At 47.0% G+C, this 18,131-nt stretch overlaps 1 protein-coding gene across 1 annotated transcript in view; it reads right to left on the minus strand.

Moving 5' to 3' along the window:
• Window positions 1-18,131, minus strand: part of tenm2 (teneurin transmembrane protein 2) — a 210,205-nt gene that overhangs the window by 175,169 nt on the left and 16,905 nt on the right. The window contains exon 2 of the mRNA XM_036547720.1: window positions 14,092-14,367. Coding sequence (XP_036403613.1) covers window positions 14,092-14,367 — 276 coding nt within the window. The remainder of the gene's footprint in view (window positions 1-14,091; window positions 14,368-18,131) is intronic.

The raw sequence follows: 18,131 nt of genomic DNA on the forward strand, positions 1-18,131 counted from the left end.
ATGCTGCCTCTTCACCATACTATCCTGTGGTGTATTAAGCTGCAGAGGGATGTCAGATGTCAAGATCGTTTCCAACCTGCCTTTCTCGTATTACTGAACAACTAGCAACCAGGGCCACCGCTCGCTATCCAGCTGAAAACTAGCATCTGGCCACTTATTAGCAGATAGCCGTCTAGAGAGACAGTCGAAATCAACTGATTCTAACGTCATCGTCTAAGGTCAGATCATGGGTGGTTCTCTTTTCCTGTGTTTTGCCAGTTTCATTCACTAGGTAGCAAGTGCACAGGAAAGAAAAGTGTATGAATAAAGTCTCCCTCCTTCTCCCACACTCTGAACAATGCATACATCTGGCTGGACATGATCAATGCTTAATTTTTTATTTTGGGGGAGATCACACTATTTAGTTGGTGCCATTCCAGGCTTCTCCTGCCAAATATAATTTGAGCATATTATGGCCGTAGGTAGCAACTGGAGCTACCTGCTTTTACAGCCACTTCACAAACAGGAGGCTTCATAGGGTGTCCCTCGGATATCTGTGAGTGGAAACGAGCCTCGCAAAGTAAGGACGGGAGGAGCAGACGGAGGTGAGGCTGGAAGCGAAGCAGGAGGGGGCCATGTCTGCCGATCTCTCAGAAACACCATGATGTTACCCTGCCTGCTCAGCCGCAAGTATCGGAGCACAAACCTACGGCTGTATGAATTGACATAATTTTCACATTCTTCAAAGCCGCTGTTTCAGCGGATAACGCCCCCGGGGTGTCAGTGCAACCGAACGCCCCCCCCGCTCCCCCCGCCCCCCCCCCCCCCCCCCACACCCCCACCCCCACCCCATTGCCTGGCAGGAGGAGGGGGGACTGTGATGAAGCATCCCTGCCAGGGAGCCCGTTTCGGGGAACTGGCTGCCTCACCCGTGAAGAGAGAACAGAGAGGCTGCCTTCAAACACCTTAAGACCCCATTATACACCAGGGCTGAGACTGATACACAAAACAGCCCCATCCGCGATGCATTTCAAATCGGAGAGGCTGCTCTGTTGAGCGGCGCCGAACACTTCACAGCAATGCTGATGGGGAGGTAAAGTTCACGGGCTCTCTGAAAGCAGGGGTCAAAGTAATCTTTGCGAAATGTTACATCAGGGGAATTTCATAAGGTTCTCGCAAAAGATTAACAGATGGGATCGAATTTATCTTTTTTTTTATGGACTTTCTAATGCAGGGACAATACAAACACCTCTGCTATTTTGGCACACCATTACCTGCGAAGAAGGCTCCACAATGCTGGGAACAGTCGTAAGTGAAAGACCCTTTGGATAATGCGTGCCTCTGAGGAGCAAACCTGTTTTGCATGCACTTGTGCAATGGAAATGGAGCTCTGTTAAATCACGTTACATTTCACAGTGGTACTGATGCCAGAGAGATCCACAGTCACTGAATACTTCGATTCTGACAAAGTGATCAGCACCTCAAGAAAGCATGGTAAAGACAGCAGTCAGAGCAGTGCAAATACCCCTGTATTTCTGACACACCCATTAAACCACCACAATGCATATTGTAGTTAAACTGCCATTTCAGATCATTTGCCATTTTTGCTGCGTCTAAGGAATACACCCTGATATAAATACATCTGGCTTCCATGACCTAATTAGAGGCTCATCGAGTCCATTTCTGATGATATCATTACAGACTCAGCGAGTCCAGCTCGGATGACCTCATTACAGACACATTGTGTCTAGCTCTGATGATCCCATTACAGACTCACTGCGTCCAGGTCTGATGACCTCACTACGTGCAAAGTTTTAATCGAGGCTGAATGGCTTCATGGTAGATTTGTCCTGACCTTTCGACTAAAGACAAAATTGAAAGAAATTCAAAAATATGTTTTTGTTTGCTTTTAAAATCAACTAAAAATAAAATCAGAATAAATCAATCTGACATTTGTTAGGGTTATTTGTTGCAGTACATTGTCAAAAGAAACCATAATCCCGTATTTTCCAGTGTGTTGTGAAGACTGAAAAATACATAAAAGCCCCTTTCTTCTTTATCTAGTTAAAATCAAATTAAAATCCTTAAGAAATCTGGACAAGATGTGTGGAAAAAATGCATCCTCTCTTGGATATAATAACAAGTCTGATAGTACAAAAAGAATATATAAAAGAAAGAAAGAAAGGGAAAAATAAAGAGACATGGATAAGGAGGAAACTACACTGGAAGAGGAGTGACAGATACATTACAGAAGCATTCATCTGCAATTATCATTAGTGACGGTGGGGGAAGGTGAAAGCAGGAATGAGAGAACAGCTCTCGCAGTGCTAATGACTGGATTGCGGTGGCATCAATTGCACTGCGCCTCCAAAAAGAAGAAGGAGATGGCTTCCCAGATCCTGTGATAGATTTCAACCTCCTCGTACAGGGGAGCCCAAGAGGTGCTCTACGGTATGGTACCCAGGAGGTGCTAATGGTAGCGTGGCATCAGGTTCATCCAGGGAGTCGGAGAGATGCTGTGTCTGCCTTGCTTGGTGCAGACTATGCCTTGCCTTGCTGTTCTTGCAAGAGAATCAGCTTGGAAGATGAGGCAGTGGTAGAGGTTAAGGCAGATAAAGAGGGAGCGGGGGTGTTAGATGAAAATAGATTTCTGGCCCGTAGAAAAAGGGCCATTTCCAAAAGGCGTGATGATCATTGTCAGTGGATGAGCCTGCCAATGTTGTATGGACATGTCTGATAATGATACAGAAAAAAATACATAGCAAAGACTCTGTTTAGAGATTTATCTGTAATTTTGTATCGCTAGACATAAAATAAATATTACAGCCTGTTTTCCCAAAACTGTGTTGTCATGAGTAGAATTTTGGTGAGAGTTCTTTAATCAAGAGCAAATGCTCTTGTAGAAGTGTTTGATGCCATTTCTTTTTTTTCTTTCAGGGAGGCCGTTATTAGGAACAGATGCAATGATGAAACAGGAGGTCAGTTTTTTAAGCCTTTGAAACCTTGACAGCTGATTATTTTCACATATATGATGGAGATGAGTCATGTCTTTTTGCCTTCAGAAGCAAAAAAAGTTATTGTGAAGGGCAAAGTTTGCACTAGGGGTAGATGATTGCAACTCTGGACTGAATTAACTTGCGGATATTGCTGAATAACTTGAAACTTTGATGTTGCTCTGCCTCTCTATGGAAAGAGAGGAGAGTCTCTCCAAGGAAACTCCGATCGTTTTGGCTGTTCAATGTCAAGCCACGAGGATATGCACACAGAGTTCATGCATGTGTTAATGTACTGCAGTTGTGGTGCTACAGAATAAGCTGTACTTGGTACCACAAACCCTCCACAATGTCTGGGATTTTACCATGTTATTAATCTAATTCTGTCTGTGGTTTTTCAGTTCCCCCTTCATAGTCTATGCTACGGTGGAGCCCATGCTTCACAGAACAACAGGCCTGACCTTCTGTGGGTACTTTAAATGAGACCAGAGAGAAAAATAAACCTTGAAACAACATTCTCGATAAGCGAGCGCTTCCAGCTCTCAATCAAATCTTATCTAAGCTCCATAACCCCAAGGGCAGCCCCAGTCCCATTCCAGCAGTATCACGAAACAAAACCAATCTTCATATCCCCAGGCAAAATACCACAGAGGACAAAAGTCCAACCGTGAACTAGTCATCGGCAACAAGTTTATCAAACGCCTTATAAATACCGGAGTGCAGCGAGCTCTTAACGTGATGCGGTTTTGGGGGATCGGTCCTGGCGATGCCGACCTCTCCAGGAGACGCGGCCACACCTGGGCAGAGCGCGTCTCAGCCCAGGCGAAATGGAGTCCCGGAGCTCCTCCGGGCGAGCGCGCCGCTCGGGGAGGGGGGTAGAGCTTCCGCAGCTGCCGCTACGGGAGGGGATCGATGTGCCCAAAGCGAAAGCGATTGGGGTCAGAGACACTGAGAGATTACAGAGATGATGCCAGTCCTGGGCGCGTCTGTCCCTCCTCGTTCACCGCTCTCTTTATCAATTGACGGAGGGAGGTTCCGGCGGCGGAGATCGATACTCTCCTCTGAATTATGGCAGGCTCTGAAACGCATTAAAAAGCGGTTTTGTGCGTGGTATCCGCTGCTTGCCACAGCAATATCGGATTCCCTCCAACAATGTCTCCGACACGTCTTTATGGAGTCTGTATAATAAAATAAATGTGTTTATTTCTGGATTTCTCCTGACTCCTGTAGATGTTGTGTTATTTGCCAGGCTTGAGGCTCTGTGCTGCTCATCGATTTGGACTTGCAGTGACTGTGCGCACCTCTCCCACCCCCATCCCCTCTTTGAAGACAACTTCTTCACACGACGACCAGGCGGTCTGCTTGGACGCAGCCACATCCAGTATGAAACCGTTCGACTTCTGTTGTTTACAGAGAAACTTCTGTCACTCCTGAAGAAAAATAAATGCCTTAAACAATAGTGAAAAGTCCTTGGCTTTCAAATGAGTATAAACTGCATAGCTAAATGTATCTGGCTATAGGGCTGTCACAGTTGCTTTACCGGACAATTCATCACGGTACACTAATTCTGTAATAACATTATTGAGCTCTCCACACTGTGCACTACGACAGGCTAACTAAATCAGGTAATAATGCCCTCAAACCCTGACAGGCAGCCCTGGGGTCTCCGGGGCCCCCTCTCTGAGACCCTTTCTTTCTACTCACTCACCCTCCCCTCTGCCTTGTTGGGTTTGTTTAAGGAAAAGCCAAAGGAGGAGTGAGGGTGGAGGGGGGGGGGGGGGTGCTTATGTGGTCTTTTCAATATATTTAATGGATCTGTTCACTATCTGTTTAGTAGATGCATTCATTCTTTTTCTCAGAAATCAAAGCCCTTCAGTGCATTTACAGTATGTGGCAAAATTGGTCCGAAGCCACCCGCTGTGCGACACACACTTTGGAATTTGAATGGTAAAGACCTTTATCCAGTGATTGCGTTTGACTGAGAGAACCTTTGATACGTGAATTTTCCAATGACTGACAATGAAGGAAAAATGAAAAGATAGCGTGCGTTTTGACAGCACAATTGAGGACTTTCTCATATCCATAACTGAAATTGACACCTGAGCTGATGTACACGAAAGTATCGCCATGTGCGTTTCGGTTCCCCTCGCGAGCCTTCGTAAAAGCTGGGAACTGAGGCCTTGAGTGGATTCCAAAAGAGAGCGAATACAGGTAACTGCAGGGAGAGAGGAGCCTACAGGTTTTCATATTAAAAATGCTGCTAGCTGCTCTTGCTGTAGGCCTATCTGTTTGATGAGGCAGTCCAAGTGTGGTCCATGGAACATGTTTCAATTACATGTCCTGTACATCCACAACAGTAGGCCCTGACCATGATGGAAAGTCACGTTGCGATAAAGCAACCTGATATTGATTCATCTGGTCTCTTATAGCTGTCTCAGTCACAACTGACTGGAAATGGGAGTTATATATAAAGTATATATAAAAAAAAAACCAAAGCCATAAAAGAAACTACAAACCAATTTCACACGGTTTACCCTCCTCCCATCTACCCTGCAATCACTAACACACTAATATAACACAATTGCTTGTATATGTGGGTAAGTTTTGAGAGACAGAAAAAGAGAGCAAGAGGTAGAATGTGTGAATGTATGTGTGTGCGTGTGTCACTGAGAGAGAGAGAATGTGTAAATGTATGTGGCCTGAATATGTGCGCTTGTGTGCACACAAGTATGTGCTTGAGATGAGGAGGGAATCTGTGTGTGTGTGTGTGTGTGTGTGTGTGTGTGTGTGAGAGAGAGAAAAAGAGCGTGTGTGTGTATGTATGTGTGTGTGTGTATGTGTGTGTGTGTGTGTGTGTGGTGTGTGTGTGTGTGAGTGTGTGTGTGTGGTGTGTGTGAGTGTGTGTGTGTGTGTGGTGTGTGTGTGTGTGAGTGTGTGTGTGTGGTGTGTGTGTGTGTGAGTGTGTGTGTGTGGTGTGTGTGTGTCTGCTCGCCTGATTAACTCAATTGTTTTGCAGGACCTTTGTAACACCCCTTTGGAAAGGGAGATACTAATGTGCAGTAATTATCAGATCATGGCTGAGACAAGCTGCATTTTGAAAAAAGAAAAAAAAAAAAACGAAGAGTGAGGAAAAGGCCATGCTAAATTTAGATCCACCTTTTCAGCCTCTAATTAAGGGATTAATACATTTTGTCACACGAGTCAAAATACAACATGGGTGATTTATTACCCTGTCTATGGGGAACTATTCCACCACTGTGCAGCTTGAAGACGAGGAATAAACACAGATAAAAAGGACTGCTCAGCTCAATTCAACAACAGCTATTTGATTAAAACAAAGAGACTGTGTTGTGTTGCACTGTATTGCATAGGAGAGCAGTATGACAATGAATAGGGACTTGGACTGGAGTGAGTATTGTACCCTTAAGACAGGACCCATACTTAAACCTGTCAGTTCAAATGAAAACATAACCGTGTAAACAAATAAAATATCAAGTGTAGAAGTGGGTGAAGGTGTCTCTTCAGCAAAGAATTGGCCAAACGCTACATACTGCCTGTATTATATTTGATCGACAGCTGAGCTTGATAGACAAAAGAGCAGGTGGAGGTTCATGGTGTCAGAGGACTTGCCCCTTAACCCCAGCAGGAGGGTGGGGGGGGGGCAGGTGGGATGACAGGACATCAGAAGCTGATCTTTTTAATGTTTAAATCAATGTCCAGTCTCACGCTTATTTCATCTAACGCGTCTTTTAATCATTCTCTGCTCAGATCGATGGGCCGGTTGTTTGGTGTTCTGCGCTGGGCGCCGCCTTGGAAATTTACAAGTGCCCTCCATTCACTCGCCGGCTTCCACCGAGAAAACGGAGAGCTTTACGACTCGAGGCACCGCGCGACCGTAAATCTGCACCGCCCGTTCGCAAAACACCCAACGGGGACACTCTTTCGCTCCGTTCTTTTTTCTTTTTTTTAAAAAAATTTGTCTGAACCGAACGGTTCAAAGACAAATGATTTTTAATGACCATTGGGGACAAAAATAGAAAAAAAGCAACGCAATCAAATGTCGGTCAGTTCGCTCAATTTGTGTGTCTTTGCGGGGGATCCGTGAGGACTCCGGCCCCTTGCGATTCGCGGGCGCAATCCGCCGCGCGATTCGCTGATGTGAATGCCAATAGCGGCCCCTTCACCTTTCTAAATATACAGGCCGTTCCCTGGCCTTTCGCTCGACGTGGCGCTGGAGAGAAGGCGGCAGACAGCGGGCTGCAGTGGCAGGGAGCTTCCTGTCCAAATCAATGTCATGTTTTAGAATAAGTGAAAATGGAACGTGGATGCAGTGGGAAAAATCGCAAAATCCAATAAGGGTGATGAAGTTGTTCTTTAACACAGACGGCAAACATCGATATGACCTTTTTGCAAACCCCGCGCAGCTTCCTTTCATTACCAGCACCTCTTTTCTTCCTCCGAGCTCGCCGCCGACCGCAGGGAGACCGTCATGCAAAAAGACTCGACGAGAGGGCAGATGGACGCGGCTCACCTTTTTAGAAAGGCAACGTGTCAATTCTCGCTCCCGAGAACATGTGGCGACAACCTACGCCTGTGTGTTTCAGTTACAGTGACCTGTTCGCCTGACTTCTGCTACTTTTAAACTTTCTGCTCTCTCTACGGCTCGGGAAGCACCTCTCTGGGCTGTTCAAACAAAGACACTCTTCTCTGAGCTGTATGTAGATACACCTCTATGGAGTGTTTACATATGGATACTCTTGTTTGGACTGTTCAGATACAGATACACATCAAGGGGGTGTTTAGATACAGACACACCACTCTGGGATGTCTCGATACCAATACACCTCTAAGGGGAGTTTAGATACCAATACATCTCTATGGGGTGTCTAGATACCAGTACACCTCTATGGAGTGTCTAGATACCAATACACCTCTACGGGGAGTTTAGATACCAAGACATCTGTGTGGCGTATTCAGATACAGATACACCTCCGCAGTCTGTTCAGATACAGAAACAGCACGCAGGGCGCTCATACTCATGTAGAGGAAAGGGACACGTCGCTCTCAGCGCCGGGATGATGGGAGGGGATGGGATGGGCTCACGGGTCCGCCCACCCCGCCCCGGGCGCTGCTCACAGCCAGAGAGAGAACGGCCCGCTCCGCCACCGCGGGAGCCCTGAGTGGCATTTCCAACGCGCTTCTGGCAGGGAGGAGGCCGGCGGGCTGTCAGTCAGGCTCGTCAGCAGAGAGGGGTGGTAGCGGGAGCCCCTCCACTGGGGGGACCCTCCCCGTCCTCGGCAGAGAGCCTACGCAGCGCTCCCATCAGGAGAGGAAGACTTCCTCTGGTTTCACCTTGATTTCTTCCCTCCTCTCACATTTCTCCCCTCTCAGCTCTTTCCTGCTCCCTCTGGTTTCTTTGGAGATGAAGAATCTCTTTTTTATAAGGCATCTATGCATAAAGCCTAAGGCCCTTCCACTACGGTTAACAGCTGTGACAAAACCCTCTACTCCAGTAAATTACCATTTGAAAAAAAAAAGAAACTAAAACATGCGATTGGCTGAGATAAGCCCTGGTGTTTTGTTGAATAAGGGTTTCAGCAGTGAAACACCTCCAGAACACTGACTTCACTGACTTATCCTCAGCCTCTGATCAGACCAACACTGCATTGCATTGCCACCTTAATTAGCTCCTCACAGTAAGACTGCACGTCTTGCTGTATGTTCACTTCAGTCAATTACTTTACTCTATGTAATGATCCATAAAACACACACACACATGCATTTCAAGTGAGGGGTCAGTACCGCGAGCATTTCCAAGGTGTGTGTGAGGGTATCTAGTGAAAGGGAGCTTGCGTTTTTTCGCTGGCATATTCTACAAAGCTCCTTCAATGCCAATGGACACAGATCTGTGTAGGACAAATGCAAACGATGCTAATTATTCATCATAAAAAGCCGGCAGCGTGCCACTCCCCGCATGGGGAGGGAGCGCGCTTCTGTTTGCGAAACGTGCCGTGCAGCACCAGTTGCAGGACCAACGGCGCGCATCAAAAGGTTCAATTCACCAGAGGCTGGAATAAAATGAAGGGATCATGTCTCATCTGCATGAAATACAGACACCTGTGCAAACAAACATGCCGTTCGCTAATCACAACATCCAACAGCACCCCCTCACTGCCACCGTGCTGCTCAGAAAGAGCACACCACATGTACATACACACGTGCACACACGCAGAGATACACACACACACACACACACACACACACACACACACACACACGTGTTTGCAAAAGAGGTATGGGATCTTGGAGGGGCTTGTGGGTTTTTGGAGGGGTGTGGTGGATTTTAGGAATGTCAGGTTGCTGTGTTTGAGGCATGTGGACTATTTGAGGAGGAGGAATTGAGTGGGATTGTGGGATTTGCAGAGGGGTGTAGGGTATGTGAGAAAGTACAGTATGTGAGGTGTGGGGTCATTGAGGGGGGTTGCGGCGTTCTTGAAGAGGTAAGGTGTATTTTGAAGGATATTGAGAGGGGCAGGATATTACAGAGTGGGTGTTTGGTATCTCAGGAGAGTGGGGCATTTGAGGGGTATTTGTGGGGTACATGGAGCGTGATGTGGGCTATTCAGACATCGATTTAAAGGATGCAGGCTGGAGCTGTAGGTGTTTACAGGCGAAGTGTGGGGATTACGGGAAATGTGAATGTAATTTGGAAAGGAGTTTGAAGCACTCTGGTAGACTGTTTCAGGGGATTTACAGAAGGAACAGAGAGAGGGAGCAGGCACTGATATTTTGAAAAGCCTGCCAGGTAAGCCTTGCCTTTGCCAGGTAGCACAGCTGACTGGAAGAAAGTCCGAGTCTTACCCATCTTGATGAACTCCCAGGACTCGCTGCTCCGCGGTGGTGAAGAAATCCAAGCACCCAGGGACTTGAATCCAAGGCTCACTAAGGTTTCTTTACTGTGTCCATAATTTCTGTTATTGCCTCATGAAAGCGCATGTGAGGCATCAATGAACACAGAAAACCTGAGCAATCTTTACCGAGCAGGACTTTGTTTCTAATCTAATGAGACTAACAGGTTTTTTAATTTAGTTATTTACTAATTTATTTATTTTTGGAATGCTCTGGAACCGATCCAGACCCATATGGCTGACAAATCCGGCAGCTATCCTTTAATACATTTTTATCAGCGGCAATATTATGGGCTGTTTGAACCCGACTGCTTCCTGAGCGTGCATCTTTGATTTTAATGATTGGAATCTGGCCGGCTGAGCCCGAGCTCTGAAAGCACCCCACAAAATAAAAAAAGAAGCTCAGCACTGAATGATGAAGAGGAGGGGTGTGTGCACCAAGCCAGGAAATGGGAAATGAGAGGAAGAGAGGACAGAAGGTGAGAGAGCAATTCAACACCTGAATTCTGTGACAAACCAACTAGCACCGTCCTACTCCCTACACAGGGCAACATATCGGTACAGTGTGTAGTCCTCCTCCCAGCAAAGATGGGTCAGATGCTTCCTTTCAGTCAACACCTTACAGCGGTATGTAGCAGCAGAGCTACATCACAATCAAAGGTCACATCCAGATGTTCTTCAGACTCCTATATCTGGCCATTACATGGTACTTTCTATCGGTGGTTACTGCGGGGCAGGGCAAATACTGATGTCCCTACTTCAGTGGACAGCAGTGTCTCATGTTTCACTTTAAACACTCTACGCTTCACTATACTAATACTAGTAAATAAATACTAACTAGTAAATAAATACTAACTAAGATTGTATTTGAATGGATTGCAACATGGACACACCTATTTTAACATTTTGATTTGAATTCCAGTCAGCCCACCAGTTGAGGCACGCTTCCTTCCTGTAACCTGGATCATTCTTCAGCAGACACGCCCAATGCCACGTTACAAAAGAAAAGTTTGCCATTTCTGAAGTCAGCAGATCCTTAGGTCGTGCACACCGTTCAGGACAGCTCCCTCTGGTGGTGGGAGGATGTGTGGCGTAGTGCCGAAATGTGAGTGTAGCTGAGCACAAAGCGGAGAAATTACTTTCAACTGAGCCAAGTTGGGCTTGTTTCACTTCTATTCTGCGGTAACCTTTACAAGCCTCTCTGCAGACTGACCTACAAATGACCACCTGTACTGACACATCAAAGCGCTTGCTGTTCCCTATCAAGTGAAAGGGAAAGTTAGAGATTCAAAAAAAGGGGGAGTGGGGTGACATAGAGTTATAGAGACAGAAATGGGGAAGAGGGCATGAGGGTTACCGTATATCTACTCTGCAGAGAAAGCATGATTCCTTATACAATGACACAGAAGTATATGCGACAGAAGCAGCCAATAGAAGCAGTATCTAAAATACTTGACAAAAAAACCCTTCCATTCCCTTTGCCTCAGCATCAATCTCATGTCCATTAAAAGTCCAATTTCAATAATGTAGGCCAACGTTTCCCACCCCTGGCCCCGGAGGCGCACCGGGTATGCTGGTTTTCATTCCAGCTGTACTCGCAATTAATTAGGTTTGATTGAGCTGTTAACTGAATACTGATCTGGATTTGACACCACTTAACACGTATCTGCTGTTAGTTCTGTGTTAGACATGGATTGTCGGAAGTGTGTTTGAGTAGAGGGATAGAAATTAAGGTATTTCTATTCATCAGAGGACCTTAAACAAATTTTCAACATAGACAGGTATTCAGAGTTTTTGGCAATGAACCGTTTGTTTTTCTACAGAGCTTAGAACTACTAATTCAACAACCAATTAATTTTAATTGAGAAAGCCGCCCAGCATTTATTACAGAGGAAGATATTAACAAAAAACAAAAACACACTGAATAAACAAGCTCGTTTTATTTCTTTATTACCACAAACAGGACTCTGACAGCATCTCTCTCCCATTTCCTGAGTGTATAGATTTGCCAAACAAAGGTCAGTATTAAATCAACAGCACAATCAAATTTAATTAATTGAGAGCACCACCAGAAGGGGGGACCCATAAACACGCTGTGGCCCCAGGGTCAGGGTTGAGACGCAGTGATTTCTGCAGCGATTTGTCATGTCTGGTTGACTGTCTCCCCTGGGGCCTGATCAGTTCTCCACGGCACTCGGAACGAGGGATAATAGATGGAGCCCTCTGCCTGTCCAGCCTGAGCGACCTCACACAAACCGGGCTGTGAGTGCCACCTGTCAGTCGTAGCAGTTGAGTCTGCTCAGTCGTGTGAAGCAGAGCAGAGGACAGAAGTACGTCGCGGACTGGGGAAAGGGAGGATGTGAGATGGAGGTGGGACCTAACGGTGGGATGAGGGCAGGATGAGAAAGCAAGGAAGGAGGGAAGGAGTGAGACAGTACAAAGTCGCACTCATCCTCAGCACACGCTGTCCCTCTTCTCTAAGCGGTGCCTGAAGTTTTCACCTTTCCCTCTCACCCCTGCTATAATTAGACAGAGATCCAGCCTGGCTTTTGACGCAGGAACGCCTATTTCTCATGCAACAACTGTTTCAGTGATTCAGCGAGGATCCAACCGCTGAGCTAAGTTGCCGGGCCCCTCCGCTTGACACGCTCCGCATCAATACCCTGTCCCACTGGGACTGATTCACAGCAACACGCTCGAGTTGCACATTCTAAAAAAAAAAAATAAAAAGCAGAGTACGCACCCACCCACTCCTCTTCATCATCTCCAGGCACCTCGGGCCGTCAGCGAGACGCTAACAATACAAAACAATGCAACACGGGCGCTGTAATTACGGCTGAATCGCGGTGGAAAAGGTCAGTAATTACCTGAAAATGAGCTGCCTCGAAAGGCCGATTTACAAACGATTGGCGCGTCCAACCAAAGCGCTTTCCCCGGGTTTCCCGGTCACACGTAACCTCCTGACCCTTTCTAATGAAATGATCGTTCTCCCCGCGCTCAGCTCCTTCCTCCGCTGTTTATTAATGAACCTGACGCTGCATATCGAGAGGAAACGAATTGTAGCCAAACAGCTGAAAAGCCCCTCGAATCCATGGTCCGCCTCAGTGACCCGGAGTGCTACAGCCTGGTCACACATTACAGGCCACAGGTCCCAGGGACCCACTCAACAGCACCCAGAGGTGTCAGAAACAACACAGCCACACGCTCTCTTATTTGGCAGACATAACTAAAACACTACCACATAGGCTAGGAGGAGGAGCCTGAGAGATTATCACGGCAATTAGTGGAAAAGCAATTATCAGCTTCAGAGATGAAAGAAAGGCTTCTTTCTGAGGTGTTTCTTTATGTGTTTAATAGCTGTTGAGTAGTTTAATAAATTGTCAAAACCAGTTTGTCTGATGTTGAAAATCACAGCTCAGACATCAGCATCAAGACTGACACCGTAGTGAGAATTCAATTAATTTGAATGATTTTTTTTTCTCTTTTGTCTTTCTATTAAGAATTGACACCATTTAAGTGCGTAGAAAAACAAAGATACAAGATAACTTGCTCACGCCAAATTATAGCTGAAATATGAGATTAATAATGATTTCAGAAATATCTGTCAAGAAAAGATTCGAGGTAGCACTTGCTGTCAGACACAAAACGCACACACAGCAATGTCAATACAAACATTTAGAAATGCGGTGTTGACTTTAAATTTCAGGAATTCAGTATGTCACACATAATATGTCAGTTTCCAAATCATTTTGTTCAAAAACCACACAATGTCCCCTTCATGGCCCCATTCCCGCCCCAAACATGACTGCTCTCCTTATAATATAAGTATGTCTGATAGCAAGTTTAAACCTGCACGCAGTATGAAAATCGTTCAAAGGGATGGATTCAAAGGGATGGAGGGGTCTTCCTGCTCTTGAATCATTGAGAGGATTCACAGAACACATTTACCCTCTGGAAGACATAGTATTCCAGTTACAGACCCATGTCTTTGCATGGTACAGTGTATGCATGCATGTTTATGCTGCAGACTGTGGGTATTTCAGCGTCCGTTTACTTCTTTCCCAATCTCTCACTCTCTCTCACCCTCTCTCTCTTATTCTGTCATTCACTCTCTCTCATTCTCTGTTGCTCTTATTTTGTCTCTCTCTCTCTCTCTCTCATTCCGCTTCACTCTCTCTCCCTCTCTCTCTCTCCACCTCTGTAGCTCCTACCTGACTCGTCATCGGACTTGTTGTCGTTGTCGGAGTCTGTGAGAGTGAGGGCGGAGTTCTCCCTGCTGGACAGGCCGGAGCTGCGGCGCGACTTGATGCCGTGGCTGCCCCAGAGCTGGACGGCGCGCTCCGGGGAGAGCGCCCCCTCTGGGTCGGAGTCGGCGTCGGAGCCGGCGCTCAGCGAGTAGCCGCGGTGCAGCAGGCCCAGGTCCGAGCAGTACGCGCTCTGGTGCGGCGCCGGCTCGCAGATGCCCAGCTCTGCCAGAGTGAAGTTCCCTGCGGGCAGTGACAGTGCCGTCAGACCGGTGGACCCGGGGAGGGCTGGGGATCCAGGGACGTATGGGGCAGGGGAATGGGGGGGGTCCGGAGCAAGAGGGCCTACCACTATGCTGCAGCAGTGTAGTATAGTGGTAAGGAGTGGGGCTTGCTGGTTCGATTGCCTGCTGGGGCACTGGATAACACGTAAAAATTGTAACATACGTATGTCGCTCTGGATAAGAGCATCTGCCAAAAAACGACAAGAGGGGGCAGGGGTAAAACTGGCCCCAAGAAGTCCCCAAAGTCCCCAAAAGCATGCACGTATATATGTGTCTGTTCCATGGGCTTTCTCTCAGGCTGCATTAGCAGTGAAGATTGTCTAGTCTGCAGCGGGCCCACTTGTGCTGATTTGCTGAATAAATCAAATCCAGTGCTATCCGTTCCATCCCAAAGGGAGAGCAGCGATCGTGGGAAGTGCGCTTCCCTGTTTAACCGGATAAAAGTGAGGAGAGAGCGAGACAGGTGTTTTGAGGACAACATCAACACCTGCGATGAACTAATTGAGGAAACAAAGACGTAAAAGTATGGGGACGGTCCCCCTCTCTAATGGGACACTTTCCACAAACATCTGTACAGGTGTGAGGACGGTATGGGCGCACAGCATGGAGCCTGGAGAGTTTTTTGTGCTGCTTTTGGTGACAGGAGGAGAGGTACAGGAGGAGGAAAGAGAAAGAGAAAAGAGCGGGAGTGAAGGGGAAAGCAGGGGAGAGGTGAGGAGAGAGGGGGAGCCGGAGCATGAGGAAGACTGCAGGAGTTGAAAAGTAAAGGATGGAAGGAGGGGACTGGAGAAGAAGGAAAGGGGAGATGACATGAGGTGTTGGGGAGTACAGAATGCTGGAGGGGAAGGAAGAATGAATGAGGAAGTGAAGAGAAACGATAAAAAGGAAGGCTTTCAATAAGAGGAGACAACTGGGAGGGCCAGATGCCCTGATGTACAGGCAAACAAGAACAGCTGGAAACTACATATCTACGGTACCCACGAACTCTGCAATCCTGCACAAAGCTACACCGTACACAGCTACAGCCAGAACTGCACAGACACTCCTCCCATTGCTGTCTCATGGAGCCACTCCTCTCTGTGGTCCTCTCCCGGCGTGCTCGCTCCTGCTCCCGCTCTCCTGCCCTCTCCCTCCCCCCCTCCCCACCACCTCCCCTCTCCCTCTCTCTCCACACTGATAAGGAGGCGGTGATTAGGGCCCTCGGTGTCACAGCGAGCGGGAACTGAGCGCGTGCAGATGCAGGTCTCTGTGCGGGGCGCGAGCGGAGCACAAAGCGCCCTGGGGACAGGCTGAATGGTCCCCGGCATCCCACCGTCCCCCTCCGCTGTGCTCCTTTCACCCGCCGCGCCGGGTCCACCGCCCGCTCGCCTCCGCGGGAACCCACCGCAGACGAGGGGGGGAGGGAGGGGGGGGGGGCGACACGCGGCGAACCAAAATAAATATATAAAATCATCTAAATTAAAGTATATCAAAGGGAATCAATAAACACAACACAGGCCCAATTAAATCTTAAGCCGAAGAAAAAGCAATTAAGGAAAAAGGCCTGCACAACCAATTTATTTTCTATACTAATTAAAATAGCATTGTGGATGCAATCTCTCACAATCAGCTGAAAAAAAAGAGAAGATTCGATTAATTAACAATCTGGTGGAGAGAGAGAAAAAAATCCATTACAGAAATATGATTCAATGTGGTAAAAATCAAGTGAATGCGGCGAGGGGTTAATTCTGATTCACGCATGTATAAACGCAATCAAAGCGGAAACGCGCTGCGCATTAACATGGTCGGCTACACCCTCGCCGCTTCGTGAGAGAAGGTCGCACATGTGACGCTTCGCTTGGATCAGATTCAGAGAGGAGTCAGCAGGTTTTCAGAGTGCTCGGTAGGGCCATGTGCGCGCTACTTTGGGCTACGCTCTGACCGGTGAAAGACGCTCCCTTCGCTTAGACACAAACTAAAACACAGACTGTCTGATTAGGGCACATCTACATCTACAGCTACAAGACAGGTTGCTCCTACTAGTAGACACACCTGTGAGCAGGTGAGCTGGCCTCTCACCAGACACAGGTGTACCTACCCTGATATACAGGTAGCGCAAGTCAGGGGTATGGAGTCAGCCCCATCCTCACACATCTGTATATCCACCCGCCAGAACAGGTGCGGGGGCTAATTGTAGTTGCACATTGCGATGTGTACGTACCAAGATCCTACTTATGAAACTAACCCTATTCACACACTGTACCTATTCACATACTTGTGGCACTATACTATAATGCATACCTGTCACGACGTAGCGAAAGGTTATTGGGGCAAAGTCCACATAGCCTGAGAGAGCAAGAGGATGGCATGGCAGAGTCATCATTCCATATCCACAGCCTTATTTTTCTATGACTAAAATATCTATGTATCTAATTATACATGTAGCTGCATGCACACTGAAAAGAACAGACAAACAGAGGAAAAAGATAAAAAAAAAAAAACAATTAAACAAGAGTTTAAGGTCATCTGCTCTTGGACTTTCCATGAAGCATCACTGTAACATCCGAGGCAGCAACCCACACTGGAGATTCGGAGGAACACCCATCTGAGAGGGGAGGGGGGGTGTGTGTGTGTGTGTCACAGCAAGGGGGGTAAGAGTGTGATACTTTGCAGAGAGAGGGATGTGTATAGCTTGTGCCGTGGAGAGAGACACATCATAACACCTGGAAACTTGAGGAGAGGACGAGCTGTGCTGAAGATGCAGTGAAACTGCAGTACCGTTGTTCTCCCAAAGGGTGGAGCCATCACTTGCTCCCAATGTCCCAATGCTTTACTGATTTTAATCAATCGAGGTTTTTCACTCCGGAAAGCAAGCTCATTTGATCAGCTCACATGACACATATATTTCTTAGCTACACACTTAATGGGGGTCATCAAGCCTCACTCTCTCATCAAACTATTATCAGTGCGGAAGGCACAGTACCAACGATGGCTGAACTATGGCTAAGCAGCTGTGGGTTGGCTGGTATTAGGATCTCATCACTGCAGTGGGCGCTTGGATAAGAAGGAATGACGGGGCTCTTGGGAGCAATAGGTGTTACCACAGCAACGCAGTTCTGCATTGTGTCTCTGGTAAACGGCCCTGTTCAGTCAGGTGATGTCAGTGGCCATATTGAAGAGACTGAACACTGAAAACACCACTTAGCCTTGACTTTTCAGGCCTTTGAAATACCACTGAGTGCCTACAAATGGCACGCTGAAAGGCCTCAGCCCTTCACCAGGAAGAGACATATGTGACACTGTGAGTTAAACACACGTCAAAACACACACGTATCTGCACACAGACGCGCGCGCACACACACACACACATGCACACACTCACACACATACACACAAATACATTCTCACCCTCACACACACATACACACACAGACACACACACACACCCTCAAGCACAGAAGCATGCACATATGCTGTCATGCACACGTGCATACGTGTACGCACAGAAAAACATCTCCTCAGGTTATTGCACTTCACCACAGATGGGCCTGTCATGAGTTTGAAAGAAATATCTAAGATACTTTGAAAAGAAAGGAAAAAAGAGACAGTGTCTGTGAAGCTTTTGTCTGAACAGTGCAGTTATGATAAATGTGGACGGTATTATTCTGAAATTATTCTGCCTTTCCTGATAAAATCAATTTTCTTTTTTTTTTTCCAAATGCAAAGGAGTTCAAACTGTGGCTT

The sequence above is a fragment of the Megalops cyprinoides genome, chromosome 16, assembly GCF_013368585.1.
Source record: "Megalops cyprinoides isolate fMegCyp1 chromosome 16, fMegCyp1.pri, whole genome shotgun sequence".
Classification (NCBI taxonomy): domain Eukaryota; kingdom Metazoa; phylum Chordata; class Actinopteri; order Elopiformes; family Megalopidae; genus Megalops; species Megalops cyprinoides.